The sequence below is a fragment of the Scyliorhinus canicula genome, chromosome 2 (genome assembly GCF_902713615.1).
Source record: "Scyliorhinus canicula chromosome 2, sScyCan1.1, whole genome shotgun sequence".
Classification (NCBI taxonomy): domain Eukaryota; kingdom Metazoa; phylum Chordata; class Chondrichthyes; order Carcharhiniformes; family Scyliorhinidae; genus Scyliorhinus; species Scyliorhinus canicula.
Genome location: NC_052147.1, coordinates 126677638 through 126703153, shown reverse-complemented (window position 1 = coordinate 126703153; position 25516 = coordinate 126677638). Strand labels below are relative to the sequence as shown.

The following is a 25516-nucleotide window of genomic DNA, read 5'->3' as shown; positions in this document are numbered from 1 at the left end:
ATGGGTCAGTCATGGTTGAGATTGAGAGCCCTGTCCACCACAGTGGGTGGGAAACCACGATTAAGGAAGAACGAAGACATGTCAGCAGCACCGTTTTGGAACGTGGCATTATCGAACAGATGTGATGGAGGCGAAGGAACAGGGAGAATGGGATGGACTCCTTGCAGGAGCTGTAATCAAGGTAGCTGTAGGATTCAATGGGTTTATAATGAATGCTAGTGGACAGTCTATAAATTGAAATAGAACGGTCAAGGAAGGGAAGTTTCAGAGATGGAACATTTGAAGATGAAAGAGGGGTGGAAATTGGAAGTGAACAGGCAAAACTGGGACCCATAGCAACACCTTTGGTTTGGAAAAAATGAGATATGTTAAAGGAGAAATTGTTCAGTGAGAGGTAAAGTTCAGCCAGATGGAGGAGTGTCATGGTGGATCGGGACTGTTCATTCCTCTGTTCGAGGAAGAAGCAAAGAGCCCTCAGACCATCCTGGTGGCGAACAGTGGTCTGGAGGGATTGGACATCCATGGTAAAGAGGAGGTGGTTACTGCTGGGGAACTGGAAGTTGTTAGTATGATGTAGGGCATCAGAGGAATCACATTGGATGGGACTGGACAAGAGCAGAGAGCATGGAGTTAAGATAAGAGGAATAAATTAATTTGGTGGAGCAGGAACAGGCTGAAACGATGGGCCGACCAGCTATTCGTGAATTTTGAGGATGAGGTAGTAGCAAGTTGCCCAGGGTTGGGAGATTATGAGGTTGGAAGATCTCCAGAGGAGATGAGGTCAATGACAGTTCTGGAAACAATGGCTTGGTGCTGATTGATGGGGTCACGGTCCAACAGGAGGTAGGAGGAAGTGTCTGAGAGTTGGCAGTCAGCCTTTGTGAGGTAGAGGTCAGTACCCCAGACAACAGCCCCACCCTTGTCAGCGGGTTCAATGACAAAGTCAGGGTTGGATCTGACAGAGTGGCGTGCAGCAAGTTCAGAACCTTGAAATTAGGGATGGGTAATAAATGCTGCACACACAAATGCAGTGACACCCACATGCCACAAACAAATAATAATAAATAGACTGAAGCTCATTTTTCCCCAGCTCACTTAAAAATTGCATTTACTTTGAGCCATTTTTTTTTAAGATCTGTACTTCTTTTGGATCTAAACACCTTCAGCAAATAAACATTTTAATTTATTCTGTTTTACACTGAGCATCTCCAGTTATCATTTCAGTTCCAGTTCACACAAGTCTTAATTTTCTTCCACTTTCATCAATTAAATCACTGCATCCCTTAAAGTCTGCCAAATTAAAGTGGATAAAAATCGAAGGCCATTAAATGGTGAACTTTAGCCCATCAGAACCTCAAAATGACAATTTTGATATGAATCCCAGTGGTAACATTTACAGTTCCTTGACACAGTTAGATGAACTTCATTTTGCAGAAACCTCACTGTTCTCAATTCACTGGTCAAATCACTGAACACTGACCTCCCAAAAACAGGAGCTCTCTAAACTGGAGTTCAGCATTAAAGATTGGCGTAATCTCACAGTTTTCTGCTTCTGCAGTTGATACTACATTCAACAACAAACCTGGATATCGCAGTCACACAAGTGGACATGAACCTGTTCCATTCTGCAAAATCTGCTTTGACCTTTAACTCTTATTGGCCAACAAGTGACCGTTCAGTGAAAGCCCATTTGCTAATTGAAACGGGGCTTCCAAAATCTCTGCTGCATCGCAAGAAAATCTGGATGGATTGATCTTGGCTAACAGTTGTGATTTGGTGCTCACATTAATGCCTGTGTCGTCTAGTATAATCTTACAATGAAATCTGAGAATGTGTGTTATTGATTTTAAACTGAATAACACGGTGAATGAAGGTTCTTGGGTCAAACCAAGTACAGTCCTCGTCACCTACATTGTCCCTATTTCTCCGGGTAGCTACCTATATTGGGCAAATGATGATAATTATTTATCATTACCTTTGAATTCAATTACAAAGGCAGCCTTCATGGATAAGGGATAAAGCACCCTGGCTATTGTGGGCAATTCATTAAATTGTTCACGCCTTGTTAAATTTGGATGAAGTATTGTTAAATGTTCACCTGAGGAACTGATTGCCTCACTATAATGCAACATGTCTCAGTTAATAGGAATCCATCTGGTACAAATAATGGCCAGTGAAAGCCCTTTTCATCCATTTTTGTTATTCCAGGAGCAGCTGATTGAAGTCTCCACTTTCTGACTGCTTCCCCTGGTTGCTAACAGCTGATGGAGATTACAAGCAACTGTTCAGTAAATACACCAGAGATTGTTTCCAGTTCATTAAATCATTATCCAATACAGAGGGGTTGGAGAATCAATACATTTTGCCCAGAAGCATTTTTTTTTGTTGTTGATGTGTTTTGAACCCCACTGACAAGGTCAACCTTTGTTGTCCATCCCTAATTACCTTTGAGAAGGTGGCTGTGAGCTTGTTGAACTGCAGTGTAGATGCACCCACGGTGCAGTTGAGAAGGGAGTTGCAGGATTTTGACACTTGATCAATAGGCAGGACTGTAAAAGGTTTTCAGGGTCCAAGCTAGGCTGACTGCTGTATTGAGTGCAGAGCACTGTTGGAATTGCTGTCTTTTGCATAAGATATTAAACTGCGGCCCCATCTAGTCTCAAGTGGATGTAAAACAGTTGTGGAAAAGTTCTCTCCAGTGTCCTGCCCAATAGTTATCCCTCATCCAACATTGCAATCCAAGTGTCTGCTCATTCACCTCATTGCTATTCATGGCACCTTGCAGTGTACAAATTGCTATTTACAACAATAACGCCACTTCATAACGTATTTCATTGGTCGGAAGACATTTTTGGACACTCTGGGCTGGATTCTCCGTAGGTGAGATCCTCCGTTTCGCTGGCAGCTCACTCAACGCCCGTGGATTTGCCGATGGCATGGGGGCGCCCACAGTGGGAAACCCCATTGGCCGGCTGGCGGGATGGAGGATTCCGCTGCTGGCGCACCAGAAAACGGGTATGGCGGGACAGAGAATTCTGCCCCCTGGGTTTATGATTGGCAAGCTCTTACTTTCTTTTAAAACTACAACTGATTCACCTGTCTATCACAAGAATCATTCATTTTCACTCCCAACATGACTTTTTTTCCAGTTCTGTCTAATCAATGCAACGTGTCATTACAGTTGTTTGTTTCCAGACTTAAGATTATGTATCACCAATAAGGGTAAGGTAAAGGTAAAGTTGTCAGAGACGCAGATGACCATAGGCTGCTTTCCCCTTTGAGGGAGAGAGCTGACTGGTGGTGAATTAACCTGAAGATCACCACAGCTCATAGAGATGAAAGCGCACTATGTACATTTTAATCACTCGGATTTCACTGCACTTAACACTCTTTGATGTAGTCAATGTTTACAAACATTTGGGCTTCACCACTTAGGCCATTGACGAGTGAAGGAATATGAATGTATCAAAGCTGCAGGTGGTTTTATGAGCTGTCAATCACAAACCACTACTCGAAAGCCATGAATGGATTGCAGACAGTGGATCTGTTGAATCAGACACAGGCACAGCTGCTCACCTTCAAGGAATGGGCATGTGAAGCTGCAAGGTAGGTATTACAGATATAACGCTTAGCACTGCCCTGTCGAGACTGTTCTCTAGCTTCCCTTTTCGGTGCGGGTGTCTGTTTAGGGCAATCTGTGGACAGGATTTCTTTAAGCAGTGGGTCCCCGTGCGGGGTCCCCTATCACAAGGGTCCTAGTGGTATGTCCCCCTATTACAAGGGTCCCTGTGGTGTGTCCCCCTATTACAGGGGTCCCCGTGAGGAGGGTCAACCCCATACTTGGGGGTGAAGGGGGCACCCAGGCAATTGGGACACGGGGACTGCTGTGGGGCGGGAGGGAGGGAGGGGGGGGGTTGGGCCTCATTTGGGCTTGGATGTTCTCTACCATTGTGGTCCTGGTATAGTGGACCCCCTGGTGTACCAAGGGGGCAGTTGTCTCCTTGGCCCACCACAAGGTTCACCACGTCAGGTTCCCAATTGCTGAAACTAGAAGTGAACCTTGCCCACGTGATTCCCAGCCACAGGAACTGGAGAATCATGGGAGGGCGGAGCATAGGGCACCGGGCCTGTTAAATAGATGAAATGGGTCATTACGACCCATTTGCATTTATTTCCATGCTCCCGCTGGCGTGCGGCATGAAATCCATTCATGCCACCAGCGAGGGGTTCCGGAGCATGGTGTACGCCGATCCCAATTTTGCCCCATTGCCCGATTCTCTGTCGTATTGGGGAACACATTCTGGATATCCCGAGATGGAGAATCCTGCCCTATATGTGGGCTGGATCTTACCTGTTGTTCACGGCAGTGGGATATTCTGGTCCCACCAACGGCCTACCCCCGCCTCAGATTTCCCGGTGGGAAATCCTGTTGGCAATGGCGGAACCAGAAGACCTCCACCGCTGAAAAACGTGTGGCGGGTTGCCTAGGAAATCCCGCCCATATACACTAAACCTAACACTACCCTTTTTTTTTTTAAAAAGCAACATAAATTGCATATGAAATATTATCCACTGAAAAAGAGACAGATTTCAAAGTTATAATAATAATAATTGCTTATTGTCACAAGTAGGCTTCAATTAAGTTACTGTGAGAAGCCCCCAGTCACCACATTCCAGCGCCTGTTCGGGGAGGCCAGTACGGGAATTGAACCCGCGCTGCTGGCCTTGGTCTGCATTACAAGCCTGCTGTTTAGCCCATTGTGCTAAACCGGCCCCTTACAATTTAACATGGCGGTTCAGAGAATGTAAAGCTTTTCTCTTCATTGGTGTTAGAGATACGACTACTCGTGCCTTTGGAACTCACTCTCCTGTGAAATATTCCATTATATCCAATGGCTACAAACCAAATAATTAACATCTTGATTACTTTGAAGCAAATAGTTGAAAGTGAATTTTAAAACTGATGGTGAGGTGACGTGAAATTTCTAACCCCAGTTTGTGAACCTAAACATTCAACGTCTGCAGTAAACTATCCCCTCACTTCTGACTCTCCTTTCTGTGTATTTCCAATATGGGTTTTACTTTCTCCTTCTTGCTTCAGTCTCCTCTAACACGGAGATATGTACAAGTTAATATCTGCTACCTATACAAGTAGTTACAGAGGACAAACAATTCATATAACTTGGTACCAGATGATACATTAACCACAGGAACAGATCTTGTAGATATTCAACATCCATTAATTGATTCTTCAATTAATGATACCAAATAATTAATGAATGAGAAATCTTGAGTAGTATGCGGCAGTTCCCTTTGTGACAAAAATTCAAGGTTCAATCATTACTTATTGAGAATTGTTAGGAAAGGTTTCTTATATGTATTTTATGCATCTCAGTTGGGGATATTTAATTTTAATTATAATGAAGTGATTCATGAGTTCAACATCTCCCAAGATTTTTAAAGTAATTTTGGAAGACAGATTGCAATGTCACAAAACAGGATTGAAAGTACAAATCTGGGACATTGGCTGTGAACATCATTTTAATTTGTCACGAAAATAGAATAATTTTTATTTGCCTGGAGTCTTGAGAGATTGAAGATTTTGAAACCACATTCCATGTTTTGGGATTTGCTGAAAGCTGCTAAACATAAAGATGAAGGGAAAAGATAGACCTTAACTCAGCCTTACCAATGGTGCTGCAAGGTGTGTGTGTGTGTGTGTGTGTGTGTGCGCGCGCACATACCCCTCAATAATTAAGTCCCAGTGAGGCACAGAGGTAGAAATTTAAAGTAGTCAACTACCTTTAATTGAAAGGTTTTTTTGAGTGGAAAAGCAATTAATTAGCCATCAGCTCCAATTTTGTTGGTTTAATTAATTTGTCAGTTACTGGATAATTCAAATTAAACAAATTTAAATTAGGAGTAGGTGACACCACCATCATATTATTAAAACGCAGTTTATTAAAATACATCTATGGAATTAGCTGTGGGGAGGTTACTAAAGGAATGAGTGGCAGGATAAGCAATTCCACTCCCGACAGTTGAATAAATTATGCAAATGCAAGCATTTGTTATTCAGCAATCTACCCTCACACTTGTGGTATAAATACCAACATACTGTGAGTTCAATACATTAGTATTTAAGTTGCATAATAGGTGTGCTCGAAGCATCTGCCGGAAACTGAGGAAACAGAGTGAAAATGTTTTAGAATTCAAAGAAAATGTCAGATCAAACAGTATTTTAAAATTCAGGCACACATTAACTGCTGTGATATTGCTAATCGAAAATGACAATCACATCTCTGATTCAGTCAGATAATATAGAGATCATAGATTCATTTTATGATTTAACCTAAATGATATTGCTCAAGTACAATCTTATTTCCATAACTGCACATTGGAAATACTTGCTTAACCCTCACTTTCCAAAGCACTTTAAAAACTGACTCAACAGTATGTCTTTCCAGCCTGTATAATGCTGTCTTATAGCTAAGCCAATCGGCTTACAAACTTAAGCCAATCAAAGTGCAAATTGCCGTTTAATAGTACAAGAAAAAATAGGTGGTAAAGAATAAAAATGTCTCTAACCTGCCTAAGTAATTAGGTGAATCCTAATTGATGTATACATAATGCCATTTTGCAATTTATTCACTATCATATAAATAACTATTTAGCTGTTGCTCAATATGTGCTGCATATTTTTCAAAAATCTTTCTAATCTGTTACAGAACTGACTGTGCAAATAAAATGACATTTCGTTATTATCTACTTACAGCAGAAGACAGCATCTGAGTCTTTCATTGGAAGAGAGAAACGCTCAAATTCACAGTCATACATTGGTCGTCCCATTCAACTGGATAAGATTTTCCTTTCCAAAGTTAAAGTGCCTCACACATTTGCAATTCATTCTTACACCCGGCCCACTGTTTGCCAGTACTGTAAGAAGCTTTTAAAAGGGCTTTTTAGACAAGGAGTGCAGTGTAAAGGTGAGTATTGTAATCAATATACATGCACTGTTGCTCAAGTCCAGATCGTGAAAACTTGAAATTTATCTGAAAAGTAATTTTTCAAAAGTTGTGTAATGTGTATTGTGCTTACTTCTCTCAGATGAAAGGACACCAATTTCTTTGTACAATGTTGGCTAATTAATTTATTCCCAACCCCACTCACTTTGTTCAATAAAAGTAATCAAAATGCCAACATTAGTTATATATTTATATTTCATGATGAGCCCACATTATAAAACTAGCTAAACTTTCTCCTGCTCATACCAGATCCCCAACATGCTCAATACTGCTCACACTTAAATCTTGCCATTCTGTTTTCAATGCTTGTTTACATCATAGCCACCATAACTCCTCACCATTCTTGACTAATCTAATTTGTGATATGCTGAAGAATCCCCCAGAGGTATTCATTTTAATTTAGATGTGAAGTTTCATCGTCAGTTCACAGAACCAGGCTTTGTAACATGTACCCAGGTTCCATCTGTGATCCAGTTTAGATCAGGAAGTGACAAATGCTCCACTTTATCGACAACTCTTGTTCAAATCTTAGATTGGTTATAGCACAGGAGGCCATTCAATCTGTCACACCTGTGCTGTCCCTCTGAAGGAACAATCCACTGAGAGCCACTCTCCCACCTTCTCAGAGTAGCTCTGTACATTCTTCTTTTTCAGTTAACTACCTAATTCTCTCTTGAAAGCCACAATTGAATCTGCATCTACCACACTCTCTGGCAGAGCATTCCAGATCCTAACCACTCGCTGCAATTAAATGTTCTCCTCGGGGCAGCACGGTGGCACAGTGGTTAGTATTGTTGCCTACGGCGCTGAGGACCCGGGTTCGAATCCTGGCCCTGGGTCACTTCCTGTGTGGAGTTTGCACCTTCTCCCCGTGTCTGCGTGTGTTTCGCCCCTACAACCCAAAAGATGTGCAGGATAGTTGGATTGGCCATGCTAAATTGCCCCTTAATTGGAAAAAAATAATTGGATACTCTAAATTTAAAAAAAAGTGTTCTCATCTCTCCATTGCTTCTTTTTTCGATTACCTTTAACCTGTGTCACAATTCTTCCACTGTGGGAACAGTTTCTCCCCCTTTGAACACCTCTATCAAATCTCCTTCTTCTTCACTTCTCCATGAACAATCCCAACTTCTCTAATTTATCTGCATAACTGAAGTTCCTCATTACTGGAACCATTCTCATGAATATTTTCTTCATCCTCTCTAATATCACATTCTTCCCAAAGTGTGGTACTCAGAACTGGATTCAGTACACCAGTTGTGGCTGGACAGTATGTACTACGTACAAAGGACAACGTTGCTGGGAAGGATGGTGTCCCACCAGACCTCCTGCACCATCTTGGCTCACTGGTTAAACAATGGGTGCTGAAACTCTTCTCAGCTGTCATGGAGAGCAGTAACATTCCCCAAATCTGGCATGCGATGATGGTAATAGCCATAGCCAAACCAAGAACGCCGGCAGATAATCCTCAGGGCTACAGGCCCATTTCACTGCTCTGTACAGCCTATAAGTTCCTGAGGCGACTCATTTGTTTGAGAATCATTATTCGCCCCATTACCAACTTACCCCTTCCACAAGATCAGGCTGGCTTGACTAAGTCCTTGCTGTCACGGAGATTTGATTCATCGCAAGCTCAAGACTGGAGTCGGTTTCATTGATCTTTCCTCAGCCAAGAATCTGTGTCAGAATATGGACAGGTGCTCAAACTGTCCCTGCTGCTCCCATGTGCCAAACTATTCTGGACATTTCTGAGAAACAGATGAATGAAGGTATACATAGAATCATAGAATTTACAGTGCAGAAGGAGGCCATTTGGCCCATCGAGTCGGCACCAGCCCTTGGATGGAGCACCCCACCCAAGACCACACTTTGACCCAATCCCCATAACCCAGTAACCCCACCCAACCCTTTCGGACACGAAGGGGCAATTTAACATGGCCAATCCACCCAACCTGCACATCTTTGGACCGTGGGAGGAAACCGGAGCATCCGGAGGAAACCCACTCAGACACCGTGAGAACATGCAGACTCCGCACAGAAGGTAACCCAAGCCGGGAATCGAACCTAAGACTTTGGAGCTGTGAAGCAACTGTGCTAACCACTGTGCTACCGTGCCACCCATATATCTACAAGACCAGGTCAGAATACCAAGAACACAAAATAATGGTCTCTCACACAGCAGTGTTCTGGCACTGACATTGTAACATCTACTGAAGTGACATGTCCACCACATCATCATGAAAATGTATTTACACTGGCGAAATTGTTTTAAAACTCAAATGAAATCCTTCCAGGGGATGGAAGCCATGCTAAACTCTGACCTGTCAAAAATGGTTGACTATTTCTGTAAGCGGAGACGACAACCAAACCCAGCCGAGTCCATAGTCTCTGCATTGCACCTTGAAAAATCGCACGGCATACAACACCCTAAATATTACCTTCTGTGGAAAAAAAGTGCAGCCTGACCAGACTCCCACCTATTTTGTATTGACCCTTGACCATTCCCTCATTTATCAACTCACCTCTGAAAGTCTGCTGAAAAGTCCAAGACGTGAAAGGACATCATCTGCAAAGTCACCGGCACAAACTGGGGTGAACAAAAACACCGTTCTTCGTACTTCTGCTGCAGCTCTTGCCTTCTGGACAGCTGAGTAATGTGCACCCACGGGGCCTCAAGTTGTTACATCTAACACACAGACACACAACCTCACTCAGTAATGAAGATCATCTCTGGAACTCCGCGATCAAACCCAGTTCAGTGGTTACCGGTCCTCTCAAATATTGCTCCTCCTCTAGTCAATGGGACACAGCAACAGAGAAATAAGTCGTATTAACAGAAATCTGGACCTCACCAGCCAGAGTGACCTTCAAGCGCCACCTCCCCCACCCCCTCATCCTCAGCAACACGCCTCATCGCTCTACAAATCCCCTTTGCCTATGAATCAAATATCACCAACTCCAAAACGTTGATGAAACCTGGAGGAAAACTCAAGCAGGAAACACCCCCGAATAAATACATTGGCTGGGATTTTCCAGTCCCATCGTCGTGGGTTCTGCCGTGGGATATTCGGTGGCCCTGCCAAAAGTCCAGTGACATTCCGCATGTCTGGATGATCCCAGCGTAAATGGGACCAGATAAACCCTCCCATTGTCTCTGACTCAACAACCAGGCTTCAATCTCACTCAGACCATGTGAACAATTCGAATAGACTACAAACTGGACATGGCCTCAAAGTCACATCTGACTACCACTGCACCCTAATAAAACCATGGACCAAACAAAGGATATTCGGTTAGATTCTCCATTACTGAGACTAAGTACAGGATCCGTGGACTTCTACGACAGCAGAACTGGCGTCGCAACTGGACTGATTCAGCTACTGTTAAGGGGCTAGCACCGGCGCCATGTGGAACACAATCGATTCCAATGGGAAACGGTATGGGATTTACCAGATTCGCGATTGACACTTAGCAGGCTGACAAACTGCAGCCGCATATACACACTTCAATCCCCACACACACCATCCCAACCAACAAGGTGGCAGCGAGGAGAGCGGCATCCCGTTTTACAGATGCCGAATTCGAGAACCTGCGAGCTGCCGTGGAGGAGAGGCAGGCGACCCTGTACCCCGGCCCAGAAAGGAGTTGCCAGCCGCCACCGTTCGTGCCTGGGCGCAGGTGGCAGAGGTGGTCAGCACCATGAGCAACACTGGGTCAGCCAGCAGTGCCGGGAAAAACTGCACAACGTCCTCAGCGTGGCCAGAGTGAGTAGGCAGCACTGTACCCCCAGCACTAACCTCCGTCCCACACACCAGTAACCCTACTCAACTCCCCCCACCCGGAGGGCGGCCGAACCCCATCCGGAGTCCCCCGCCCCAGCCACAAGCACAGCTAGAATCCCAGGTGCCGACCTCCGACAAGGACACCGAAGCGAGCCGTCAACACGAGACCCAGGATACCCTGGAGCTCGAGTCCGAGGATGGCACATATTTCCCGTCACAGCTGTCTCCCACACCCTCCATCATCCCAGAGACACTCACCTCGATTGGGTGCTTCAGTCAAGAATCTCCTAGGACACTATCTGCTGCGCACCATACACGTGATCCGGTACAGCAAGTGGCGGTAGGAACACCCGAGGGGGTGGACGGTCGGAGGGTGAGTCGACTCTAGGGACTAATTGCCTCCCAGACGAGTTTCAGGTTTCTGGAGCGGACAGTTCCGTCGATTGTGGAGATACAGTTACAGAGCCAGGGACTACATGAGGGGTTGTGGGCGAGCATCCAGTACCTGCAGGTGCAGGTGGAGGAGTCCAACCATGTGCAGGAGGTGGTGCCGGCCATGGTGGCACCCAGGCCAACTCCGCACGGGTGGTGTCCAAGGGCTGGGGCAATCAATGCAGGTGGTGGCTGAGGCACAGGACAGGGCTGCCCTCTCACAGGCAGCCATGTGGCAGAGCCACCTGGACATTGCAGTGACGTTCCTGAGCGTGGCCCAGTCACAGCGGGCCATGGCTGAGAGCATTGATGGCTGACGTGGCGCAGACACAGATGGAGGTGCCCCAATTCCAGAGGGAGATGGCACTGTCACTGGCTGATGTGGCCCAGACCCAGAAGTGGTGGCATAGTCAATGGGTGATGTGGCACAGTCCCAGAAGGTGATGGCACAATCGCAGCGTAATGTGGCGTAGTCCCAGACGGAGACGGTTCCCTCCCTATGCTCCATGCCCGAGAGCATGCAGACCCTGATAGAGACAGCAACGGGCCTCCAGGACTGGCAGCGCCAGGTGCCGGTGGAGCCTCAGGGGCCACCTCTGCTCTCACCCCCATACCATGGAGTAGCCCGGAGATACCAGTTAAGTTGGCACGGGTGAAGGCACAGTTTAGTGATGGGTCCAGGGAACAAATCTGTATATATGCTGTCACACCATGTTAGAACCTGTCTTGGTGCTCTGTCACAAGTGTATGAGGAGTGGGCTGGTCTGGGCTGGCCGCTGACGGGGCATAGGGGGGTGGTTTGGGGGGAGTGGACGGATGGTCGATGTTTGCTTGCTCAGTGATCGTTGCTCTGGTGTCCCACCCCAATCCCCCACACCCCTGCTACCCAGGGATTTGATGGGAACATGTGATGGAATGGCCCGCGCGCATGCAGGGATCACCCAGGTGAACGGTGGGAAGTGCTACCGTGGGTGGGAATCAGACAGTGTGCAGCACCAGAGCTCATCGCAGAGTGTGTTATAATCATCCTCCATCCCATGGCACTGCCACCCCAGGGCCACACCCCGTAGTGCCGCAGGTATGTAAGATGCGGTATCTGTTCCCCTGGCCATGGCCACCAGTCAGTGAACCTGGAGACGATCAGAGCCTCCTGTATGCTTTGGCCATGCCGCACACATTGTGTGGCCTCCCGCCCTTCCCGGGCCCCTTGTCCTGCCCATCCTCAGCTTCCCCCGCATCCTCCTCTTTGGAGGAGGACTGGCGTTAATCCTCCTCCTCCAGCACGTCGCCGCTCTGCTGCATGATGTTGTGGAGGATGCAGCAGGCCACCACGTTGTGGGCGATTCTCCCAGTGCCATACTGATGGGCCCCTCCAGAACCGTCCAGGCATCCGAACAGCATCTTCAGAATGCCGATGCTCCACTCGATTACTCCCCTGGTTGCTGCATGGGTGTCATTGTAGTGGGTCTCCGTGTCGGTCTGTGGCCTCCAGATAGGCAGCATCGGCATCGACCACAGCGGATAAAGCCTGACTCCTAGGAGCCAAACCCCAACCCGGGGTGAGCCTCGGAAAAGCCAGGAACCATTGAGTGCGCCAGGATGTAGGTGTCATGCTCACTGCCCGAGTATCGGGTGCTGATGTGCATGATCGCATCTAATGATCACACACCAGCTGCACGTTGATCGAGGGGAACCCCTTTTGGTTTGTGCAGAGCGGCATGTCATCTGCATGTGCCTGTAGGGTGACATGCATCCTGTTGGTCATCACCTGGTCCCAGGACATTTGCGCAGTGACGGCGACCCTCGCTGCCCGGTCATCCCGATGGGTGCGGTCCACATCGAAATGGATGTATTATGCTGACAAGCATACAGGGCCACCGTGACGGCACAGATGTGCCTGTGCACCGAGCTCTAAGCGATTCGGACAGGTCCCCACTGACCCGTTGAAAGACCCCGTTGCAAAGAAGTTCAGGGCAACAGTCACCTGGTTGGCCACCGGGAGCAGTTGTCCTCCCCCACGGTGCATTGCGAGCCATGATCTGGCAGATATGTCGCATTGTCCTACTGCTCAACTAGAGTCTTCGACTGCGTGCCTGGGCAGGCAGGTCTTCGAATGACAAGTGCTGCCTATACACACGAGGCACATTTGGCGCCTCCTTTGCACCTCCTCCTCGGCCTGTCAGGCAGCCAGCTCTCCGTCATCAGTGGCTGCCTCCTGTGCCCCTGGGACAGGCTCTGCTGCTGCAGCTTCCTCCTCCACGAGCATTTCCAGCTCATACAGCCACCGGGCACCCCAGGGCAGTGGCGACTAGGAGGAAGGCCACCATTTCTGGTTGTATTCCGATATCCATTGTCTGCAGGGGGTAAAAGGCCGACATGTTAGCGTGGTGTCTACTCCCATGCCCCACGAGGTCCGCCGGGCTACACAGTGGCCCTGGTTGGCACTGCGGACCTGTCCCCCTCCTCCTCCATTCCCGAACCCCTGACCATGTTGGTACCTGGCACCATGGGGGCCTCTGGTCCTGGCACCACCCCTGCCCTTGCCAGCAGTACTCTCTGCGGTCTCCACCTGGTGCCTCCCTGTAGGGGCTACTGTGGGTGTTGTCCTTGTGTGGGCCGTGAGCTACCTTGTCAGCGGACAGCGGCTGGTTGGTGGGGGGGTATGGCGGAGTATGGGCTGTGGTGTAGTGGATGCATCCACACAGCCAATGTCACTCTGAAGAACCAGGGGCCAAGGTGGGTGATCAGTACGGTGCGCAGCAAGATGGCTGTCTTCTAGGCCACAGCAATGGCAAGCTATGCCTCGGCCCCACCCCAGTCCCATGGGGGGTCCCCACGGCCCATCCTCCCGTCAACCCCCCACCCCACCCCACCCCAGCCAACCCGGCCAGTGTCAGGACCAGCAGCCTAAGACGATGCCTCTCCATGTCCTACCTCTTTCTCCCTCATCAGCCACGTCGGGAATTCACCGCAGCGAAGGATCACGCAGGCCCAGGAGAATACCGGGTTGGGCCCACTAATGATATGCCCATAGCGTTTACTGTACGTGCAGAATCGAATGCATTTAGGCCGCTGTCGAGGCACTGGAAAATTGCAATTTGGCATTAAACGGGGCCCGCCACAATTCTCCACCCAATTGCGCTTCCCAGTTCCGGAGTTGGCCGATGGAGAATCCTGCTCCTTAGCTCCTTAGACTTTATGGAAAACATCCTGGGATGACACTTGCTCTCCAGCAGGGCATTGGACTCGTTAGGAAACTTGACATTAAAATTATGATGACAACTTCTGCTTCTAAATCCTCAGCAAAGAATACGGGGGTGATTCTCCGAGCCTCGCGCCGGACCGGAGAATCGCCGCAACCGGGCCCCGACGCCAGCGCGCGATTCTCCGAGATGCGGAGTATCGGCGCCATTTGCGCCGGCTGTGGGCATAGCTTGCCATTGCTGGAATCGGCGGGGCTGTCGATTCCGCGGCCCTGGTGGGCCGAGCGGCCAGGCAGATACGACAGAGTCCCGCCGGCGCCGTTCACCCCTGGTCGCTGCCAGCGGGAACTCTGCGCGAAGGGTCGTGGGCGGCCTGTGGGGCGGGGAAAAGCGCTCCTTCACCAGAGTGGGGGGGGGGGGGAGGGACGATGGGGTCTGACCCACGATCGGGGCCCACTGATCGGCAGGTTGGCCTCTTCCCCCCCCCCCCGGGCTTACTTTGTTGCGCGGCCGGCCCCTGAACCCCACGCCATGTTGTGTCGGGGCCAGCGCGCTGAAGAAGTCCGGCCCAACTGCACATGTGCAGGTTGGCGCAGTGCCCATTTGGCACCCGGAAGGGAGGCTGGAGCGGCATGAACCGTTCCAGCACCATGCTAGCCCCCTATGGGGGACAGAATTGGTCGTCCCCGTGCCCATTTCGCGCCGTTGTGAAACGCGACTGCATTCACGACGGCGCAAACACTTCGTCTCCATTTTGGAGAATCGCTCCCTACATGTTTTATACAAATTTAACATTCTTTTGTTCTCTCTGTCCCTATTTATAAAGCCCAGGATTCTCTTTGCTTTATTAACCGCGCTCTCAACTTTGTCCTGTCACCTTCAATGATGTTTGCACATATACACCGATATACCTCTGCTCCTGCACACTTTTCGTATTGTATTTTATTTTAGATTATCTCGCTCTGTTCTTCCTACTAAAACAAATCACTTCCTACTTCTCCACATAAATTTCATTTGCCACTTGGCCACCCTTTCCACCAATCTGTCGGTCTTTTTAAATTTCTACACCCTCCACCTCACAGACCATATATTTCCAAGTTTTGTATCATTCACAAGTTTTGAAATTGTGAAGGTCTAAATCATTTATATATCTCTTGAAGAACAAAGGTCTTAACACCAATCCCTGGGGGCATATAGAGGCAGGGTCCACTAGAAACCTTCCTCCAGTCTGAAAAACAACCAATAACCATTACTGTTTCCTGTCTCAGCCACGTATCCACATTGCCACTGTCCCTTTTATTTCAGGAGCTATAACTTTTCTCACATGTCTGTTGTATGGAACTGTATAGAATACCTTCTGAAAGTCCATGTACACCACATCAACAACATTACCCCCATCAACCTTTTCTGTTACCTCATCAAAAAGTTTATAAAAAACAATTTGCCTTTAATAAATCTATGCTGGCTTTCCTTAATTAACCTGCGTTTGCCCATTTGTGTATTAATTTTGCCCTGAAACTTTTGATTTTTCTTAAAATTATATTTGAATGCATGAAAGTAAACCTTGCAAATTTTTACCCAGGTGGGATTGTAAATCCCATTACAACCCAAAGCTAAGGCTGCAGTGAACTGGGACAGAAAATTGCAGTTAAGTTACCAGCATGTGCAGAATAAGATTCCACGGACAATATACTTTAACATTTTGAGACCATTAAGTAGACTCTGAAGCAAATGCTGGGCGTTTTTAAACTAGTCTTTACACTGTATTGTTATTGCACACCACAGTCTGTTGGGCCTAAGTGTTATGAAATGGCTTCCCTAAAGGAGTCTCTGACCTCTGGTAGTGTTAGATTGCAAATGGTTGCCACTTTTGCACCAATAAAAACATGAAACTCCTTTGTGGTGAATTGGAACTGCAAATATAATTATACTCCCATTTTGTACCCTCAGCCGCACAGAGTAAAAAAAATCAAACATTTTATTTTTGCCAAGCACCTGCTGTGATGGCCATTTTTTGTGAAACTGTTAGGGATGAAGGAAAGAAATTGAAACATATATTGTTAATGGTTGAGGTCCTGAGCCACTAAGCCCAGCTTTCCACGTCATAATTAATTTATGTGGATTAAAGCTTTGGGGAGACAGCGCTGATAAGCTCGGGTCTTTGAATGGTTCCCTATTGACAATTTGTCTGTAATTAAGATGATTTAAGACGTTAAAACGGGTTTGTATGTTACCCTGCATCTTAGCTGAAATTCATACCAGTGAACGACCAGAAGATCAAGCACCACCTGCCTCAACTTGATGTAAATGAATGGGTAATACCTATCAGAACAATTTGCCTTTAATAAATCTGTGCTGGCTTTCCTTAATTAACCTGCATTTGCCCAGTTGTGTATTAATTTTGTCCTGACTTAACATTTCTAGAAACTTTTGATTTTGCAGGAAGACTGTCTAAAAGGTAGTCATAATAACCGTGATAATTTGAGAAAATCAAGGCTGGAGTTATCAAACATAAATCAGGGCAGTGTCTTTATCACATTTCTCTCCTATACAGTCAGATGTTGGGCTCTTTGTTGATAATTACAGCATTTAATTTCATTCAAAATTCTTCAGAAAGCACAGCAGTCCATACCACATTCCCCAATCCTGGAAACCATCCAGACTCACAATGGAAAATAACATTTTCCATTGAACTGCAGACATGGCCATCTGTAATAATTCTAACCAACGCCTCTCAACATTTAATGGCACTCCCATCATTGACTTCCCCCACCATCAACTCCCTAAGGAATTACCATTGACTAGAAACTCAACTGAAGTAGCCACATAAATGCTATGTTGCAAGAGTAGGTCAGTGACTGTTCTGTGGCAAGTGGCTCACCTCAACAAAACCTCCTCACCACCTGCAAGACATGTCAGAATTGTTTTGAAATACTTTCCACTGGACAGGTGCACCTGCAAAAAAACGTGGCTCACCACCGTTCACAAACCCGCAACAAAGCCCCATTCACCAGCTTAAACAGCCACTCCATCCACCCTTGTTACAATGAGTACTATTTACAGGATGTAATGTAGCAAGACACTAAGATTTTTTTTTACCAACTCTTCTCAGGCCTATGATCTCTTCTATCTAGAAAGACACTAAACAGCAAGTTCCTCTCAAGTCAGGATCATCCCAAGTTGGGCTTTTATTGTCATTCCTTCCTGGTCATTGGGTCAAAATCCTGTAACTCCCTACCTAACGGCATGTGACACAGGGGTTCAAGCTGATTGGCCAACACTACTTACTTTAGCGTAACTAGGTTGGACAGTCAAATGCTGATTTTGCTCATTCTCCCAAGTGGTCTTGATGCACTAAATGATGCTCAGAACCTCATGTTCTTTAATTAACTTGCACATCATTGTTTTACTTTTCCGTGATGGAGCAAATAAAAGGAATATAAAAGCAAGAACAGGTGGGCGGGATTCTCCCTCTCTGGTGCAGCGTGCTCCCGGGATTCTCCGTCTCGCCAGCCGGCCAATGGAGTGTCCCATTGTGGGAAGCCCCACGCGTGCTCCCGGGATTCTCCGTCTCGCCAGCCGGCCAATGGAGTGTCCCATTGTGGGAAGCCCCACGCCGTCGGGAAACCCCCGGGCTGCCGGTGCAACGTAGAATCTCAAAAGCGGAGAATCCAGCCCAGTGCTTTCCAGAAATGCAACTTGTTGTGCTATTTCATGCTGCTCGTCCCATTCTGATTAAAACAGGCAGAAACCTTCTCCCCGAGGTGTTGAGATGTTACCCTTCAGACAACTGTCAGAAAACCTTTGACAGAAATATTGATTGATTTCTGTTTAAGTGTAATTTTATTAACTTACGTCTCCCAGGGGAGAAGTAGGTCCCTTCAATTCAGTTTCTCGGATCTCTGATAAATACTGACTGGAGATCAAGGAATAATGCATGTTTCAGCACTGTTTCCATTGTACAGCAGACAAACTCTGCTGTATCACGGAATCAACTCAGGACACAATCTATTTCATTTTTCACCTAATATGATCAGGTTCAATTGTCAAAATCTATTATTGACACAATATTGACATGTTTGTTTTTTCTTAATTAACCAAATCATTGTACTTTCCTAATTCAGGAAATTTATTGAGAATATTGAGCAGTTCATTTATTAACTAAATCTTTGATTTCTATTAGATTGCAAGTTCAACTGTCATAAACGATGTGCCCCAAAAGTACCAAATAATTGCCTTGGTGAAGTGGCTATTAATGGAGGTATGTTGGAACCTACATTCATCTCTGCATCTCAAACTAAATAAAGATTTGCCTCTGTATAGTTCACAATTGTTTTCAGTTGAGTCCTAACCACCTCCTTTTGACATTTGATGACATTACAACCGTTGACTTTTCAATATCCTGGGGTTACCACTGATCAGAAACAGAACTGGACTAGCTATATAAATATTGTAACTACAAGAGCAGGTCAGAGGTTGGGAATCCTGTGGCAATTGACTCATCTCCCAACTCCCCAAAGCCTGTCCACAATCTATAAAGCACAAGTCAGGAGTCCACTTGTCTGGGCCAGTGCAGTTCCAACAACACTCAAGAAGCTCAACACCATTCAGGACTTGATTGGCACCCCATCCACAAACATTTGCTCCCTCCATGACCAACACACAGTGGTAGCCATGTGCACCATACAGGATCCACGGCAGGAACTTACCAAGGCTCCTTAGACATCACCTCCCAAATCAACAACCACGACCAAAAAAGGACAAGGGCAGCAGATACATGGGAACACCACCATCTGCACGTTACCCTTCAAGTCACTCACCACCCTGACTTGGAAATATATCGCCGTTCCTTCGTCACTGGATCAAAATCCTGGAACTCCCACCCTGACAGTACTATGGGTTTACCTATTCCACCTACACAGTTCCGGAGACTGCAGTGGTTCAAGAAGGCAGCTCTCCAACACCACCTTCTCATGGACAATTAGGGGTGCGCAATAAATGATGACCCACATCCCATGAATTATTTTTTTTAAAAAAAAGATCCAGGTGGTGTTTGTCTTTTTGCCTGTTATCCTAAGAATGCTGCCAAGGACTGTTATTCATTAAAAACATTGTTTATTGACGGATCTATATACATCTCAGTAATTCTACATTAGGTCATATTTCTGCTTCCCAGAAGATGGCAGTTTTCGTCATGTTACACAGCATCATAGTTACATCAGTAGTTACATCTGTATCAAGTGTTCCTGATGTTAACCCTTTACTCGACATCTCACCAAGTCTCCATCTCAACTATGTACATACGTTTACACCTCTCCCCAAAGTCTTTACAGTGTTAATCTATGTGGTGCTTTGGCCAATCTCCCTGACCTGGAACAAAAACAGAAAATACTGAACAAACACAGCAGGTCTGACAGCACCTGTGGAGAGAGAAGGGAGCTAACATTTCGAGTGTGGATGACTCTTTGTCAAAGCTGGAGACATCTGGAAATGGGGTCAGATATATACTGCAGTGGGGGTGTTGGGCCTGGATCAGTGGGGCCAGATAGAGGGCCAGCGATAGGTGGAAATTGACAAAGATGTCATGGACAGAAAGAAAAAGGGAATGTAAATGGGGGTGATTAAGGCTATGAAAGGTGCTGATAGTGGCACATAAAGAGACTAAAATGTGTTCATGGCAGAACAAAGGTGAGCAGTGTGTAAAGGGAACAGATGGCCCAAGTTGGGAGGGCGGACAATGATGAGGGAAAAAAACGATCAATGGAAGAAATGAAAATATTGATAGAAATAAAAATGGGTTGAAGGTGGAGGAGAGAGTTCACTGTCTGGAGTTGTTGAACTCAATGATATGTCCGGAAGGCTGTAACATGTCTAATCGGAAGATGAAGTACTATTTCTCCAGATTGCGCTGGGCTTCACTGGAACATTGCAGCAGGCCAAGGATGTACATGTCGATGTGGATAGAGGGCCACATATCGCTTGCCCTCTATCCAGCCCCACTGTTATATGCCACCACCCCCACTCCCACCCACTACAGTATAAATCTGACCTCATTTCCAGTTCTCTCCAGCTTTGACAAAGAGTCATCTAGACTCAGAAAGTTAGCTACTTCTCTCTTCACAGTTGCTGTCAGACCTGCTGAGATTGTCCAGTATTTTCTGTTTTAGTTTTAGAGTCCAGCATCCGCAGTAATTTGCTATATCTCCCTGATCTGGTCTTGATTTCATTTCGAGGTTGAGGATGACCTGCACTCTCTCGTCGTTCAACCAGAATGTCTTCCCTGTGGGTGGCTGTACAGTTTCTACTGTTTCTGGTTCCTTGTCTCCATCCGGATCTAAATAATGTGTCCAATGTCCCATTGGTTTCCTTCCCAATGATATTGCGGTTCTTCAGTTCCTTCTGATATTTCCCTGGTCCATCCCAATTCTATAAGATCTTGGTTGTGGAACTCTTTCTATTACAAAGCCTTCATTCTGTTGCTCTCGTATCCACGCTCTACCTGAGCTGGAGCACTTTTAAGTTTTGTCCTCCGTGCCTGAAGTTGAAATTTGGAGCTTGACAATATCTTTATTGCTCCTCATGCTTCCAAACTTTCTCACAAACAATTGAGGTAATGTTAGGTGTAGTGTTTATTCTGGAGCTGGAAGTTGTGTTCAAAGACATTTTCCTATCAATAATTCGGATGACAACAACCCGTTTTTTAGCAGTGAGGTTCTGTAGTTAAGAGAGGCAAAGTTAAATATCGATTGATTGTTTGAACTCCTTCTTCAGCTTCTCCATACGACTGAAGGTATTTAGGTGAACTAGTTTGAAACCATGGATGGGTTTCTCATCCCGCTGCACCAGATTTCTGGTGTGGCACGCCGTTGGGATTCTCCATTTCACCGGCTGATCAATGGGGTTTCCCATAGTGGGGCAGCCCCACGCCTTCAGGAAACCCCCGGGCTGCCGGCAAAATGAAGAATCCCGACGGTGGCGAATTCAGCCCCATATTCCTGCACAAAGTTATGGAACAGCTCATTAGCAAATTGAAGACTGTTGCTTGACACCACAACATCCGGAATGCCATGTATCATAAAAATAATTTTTAGTGATGTATTGACTGTCTCCACTCTGTTGCTGTGCAATCTGCTCACTTTAGCCCAACTGGAGTAGTAATCAATGATGGTGATGAAAACATTTGCCTTTAAATTCAAATAAATCCATTCCTAGACAATGCAAGGTCTCAAGGAAAAAGTGGAGAATGCCAGTGGTCACTTTCCTGTTGGCTATTCACTACACATGCAAGGCAATTTGGGATTAACACTTCAATGGAGTGGCTGATGCCTGGCCACAAGGCTGACTGCTAGGCTATTGCTCAGCATTTCACCATTTCCACGTGACCTTGATGGATTTTCTGGACAATGTCATGTTGAAGTCCATTATTCTTTAATCGGATGTGTGCATTGCTGGCAAGTCCAGCATTTGTTCCCTATCCCTAATGTCCCTTGAGCTAAGTGGTCGGCTAGGTCATTGCCACCGCTGATACCAGCTTTATGTTCCAGATTTATTGATTGAATTTAAATTCCACCAGCTGATGGTGAATTCAAACCCATACCCCCAGGCCATTAGGTTGAACCTCGAGATTACGCGTCCAGTGACATTATTACTGCACTCTGGTCTCCCCCAAAGTGTTTAAGGGATGACTTACCTTTTGCTAACAACTAAGAAACCATCGATGATTGGAAGCTGTTTTCTCTGTTTGAAGTATTGGTGAAGTACTGGGTTATTGGGCGCACACCCCAGATATCAATTCGGGCAATATTCTTTTATCTTACTAATGTGCTTGTTTAATTTCTTGGAATCTCTTCTCAGTGGCTGGTACGTGTTTGGTTATGAGCAAAGTTTATGCTTCCACCACATCAGTAAAATTTAAATCTTCCAGCTTGACTCCTTCCCCTGATATTCTTGATATTGTATCCGCTGTTGTCTAGTACTTTGCCTGAACATACTCAGAATTATATCAAATGAGGCATGCCTGATTGTTGAATTCCAAGCATTATTTTTGCAATTTCCTTTATGTTAAGGAGATTAACAAAAGGTTTGTGGTCAATTTCAATTTTAAACCTCAGTCTCATGACATATTTGGGGCCGATTTAGCTAAGTTGGCTTTTGTGATGCAGAGCGAGGCCAACAGCGTGGGTTCAATTCCCGTACTGGCCGAAGTTATTCACAAAGGGCCCGCCTTCTCAACCTTGCCCCTCGCCTGATGTATGGTGATCTTCTGGTAAACTCATCACTCATCAGCTCTCCCTGTCAAAGAAGAAAGCAGCCGATGGTCATCTGAAACTATGACGACTTTAACTTTAGTGGGCAGAACAGTGGCACAGTGGTTAGCACTGATCCATCACAGACCTTGGGTGACTGTGTGCAGTTTGTACTTTCTTTCTGTGTCTGCGTTTCCGCTGGGTGCTCTGGTTTCCCCCCACAGTCCAAAGGTGTGCAGGTTAGGTGGATTGGCTGTGCCAAATTGCCACTTGTCCAAGGGTTAGGTGAGGTGATGGGGATATGGCGGGAGATTGGGCCTAGGTAGGGTGCTCTTCAAAGTGTTGGTGAAGACTTGATGGGCTGAATGGCTTCCTGCACTGTAGGGATTCTATGATATCAGAGAACTTGTCACAGCCCCATGTAGCTGCTAATGCTTCTTTCTCAGTAGTTGCTTACCCCATCTGTGCCAGTGAAGGATCTTGAGGTCTAATAAACAGGTCTTCGTTGTCCATCTTTTTGAACTTGTAGCAGCACTGTGCTAAGCCTGTAGATATGTACTTCCACAATTGTTATCAACTCTGGATCATTCTGCACTAGAATTTCTGGTGTCATTAGGAGATTTTTGATCATGTGAAAAGCATTTTCCACATTCCATCACCACTGTTGACCATGTCTCAACAGTTGCCATAATGGCTTGTTGATTTCCGCCATGTTTGGTAGGAACCTGCCTACCTGATTGACCATCCCAACGAATCCTTTCAATTCTGTGATGTTTTTCAGCTTGGTAACCGTCTGGTGAGTTTGTTTTTCTGTAGGTACGCAGTAATTCCTGAAGCTTACATAATTTGCCCTCCGAGGTTTTGCAAATTCACATTTGTCATTAAATGTCAAACCTGCATCTTGTAGGACTGTTCTCACTCAACGGTGATGCTCTTCTCTTGATGAGTCATGTACAAGAATGTTGTCCATTTTGCACGTTACTCCTTCCATACTTTACAGAGTCTGAGACATCGTTCTTTAGAATATCACAGATGCAGAAGCAATTCCTAATGTAACCTGTAAAAACAATAATGATCAAACAATCTAAATTCCTTTGACAAGAGGCAACTGCCAAAAGCCATTGTTAGCATCTAATGTTGTGAAAAGGTTGCTTTTTGCTAATTTGACAAGGCTTTTATCCTCTCATTCCATCAGGTCAATCTCACGCTTTGCTGACTTGTTTCATGGAGTCATGTCCAGACAGATTTGAATTAAACCATTAGACTGTGAACATTGTAGAACATCACTCTTAGCATAGTTACAAGAGCGATGACCCCTTGTTGTGAAGTGTTTGCAACCTCACTCTTGACCTGAAGAGAGATATGGGTTTTGTATCTCCCCAGAGGTGATATTCTATTTGCAGCTTTCCGAAGCCTTAAAATAAAGATGGAAATTCATTCCTGAATACCTCACAAGACTGTCCATCAGCAATTTCATCAACCTTGTAAATGGGCCTCAGCTACAAATATGCTTCTCTGTTCAGTAATGATGACTCATGGTTCTGCATAACTTACAGGCGTTCCACCATTTCTTTATCCTTGTGCCTTAACCTTATCAAGTGTTGGCCTATCACTTTTAGTGTAGTCTCAATTAGGCTTTTCAAATGAATGGACAACGGTTGTTATGTTATTTTTACGAATGGACAACGGTTGTTATGTTATTTTTAAGCCATTTCACTTCAACGACATGTGCTCATATTGAGATTGAATTCTGTGAGGTGACCATCAACTTCTAATGTAATGCTCCAATAATTATTTTTGGTTTTGTCAACTTCTAAGGAGGAGATTTTTTTCTGTGGCTGTTACACTTCTTGGATGTTATTTTGTTTCGTTGTTACCTTTCTTCTTATGAGCTGCAGAAACTTTGGATCTTCAGACCTTTTTAAAATGTCCTCACATCTCAGTTGTGGCACTGAGCTCGTCCTGCTGGGAATTCTTCCCGTTTGTGTAGTGTTTTCCCTCCACAATAAGAGCATCAAGGTGGTAGTTTATGCACTTTTACCAATTTTGGCAAGCCTTTGCTTCACTGCCCTCTTTTTGTCCAACATATGGAATAGCTTCATTCATTTATTTCCAAGGGACATCACTTTCCCCACGAACAACCACTCTGTTTAGCTTCCTAAACTCAGTCTATCACCCTATCTGCACTGTCTTTGTAAGACTTGGCTTCCTTTGCTTGGAAAAGATTTGATTTGGTTCATTTAAGACACCAACCAATATATCATCATATTTTAATTTATCCCTAAGGATCCAATAGTCAGAATTGTTTGAGCGCCTGTACAGGTTCTAAATGAGTCCATGGACTCATCCAGTTGCCTTCTCTTATCAAGTTTTGCTTGGTCAATACTCAAATTGTTTTGAATTCTACAAATCGAATGCCTGGAGGGCCTCCTCATGTGAGCATAAAACCTCATTGAGCATAAAACCTCACTGGGCCGGTATCAACTTGAAATAACATTGTCAGCTCTGACCCCGGTGCAAATCTGATTTATGCAAATCTGATGTTGTCTCTAACTAGAGGATCTCTTCTTCCAATTCACCCAGGGTTAAGCCGGTTAGGAGCCTTCAGCACTTCAGATTGGTTCTGGGAGTAGCAAAGTGGACTCCATGCTTATCCTAAGCTCTGGATTTATTATTGCTTTAGTACTTTGACTTGTAAATTGTGATCTGTATGCCAGGTCTGTGGGCAGAATTGTCCTATGCCCCCTGTGTCAAGTTTAAAGACGGGCAGGGGAGTCCTGTCAAGAATTCCAAAAATAGTTTTCTTGTTGGCATGAACTGAGTGGGAT

At 45.7% G+C, this 25516-nt stretch overlaps 1 protein-coding gene across 1 annotated transcript in view; it reads left to right on the top strand.

Moving 5' to 3' along the window:
* The window catches only part of prkd1 (protein kinase D1), a 419619-nt gene that overhangs the window by 320224 nt on the left and 73879 nt on the right, over window positions 1-25516 (top strand). The window contains exons 5-6 of the mRNA XM_038786278.1: window positions 6776-6986; window positions 18626-18703. Of these exons, the coding sequence (XP_038642206.1) occupies window positions 6776-6986; window positions 18626-18703 (289 nt within the window). The remainder of the gene's footprint in view (window positions 1-6775; window positions 6987-18625; window positions 18704-25516) is intronic.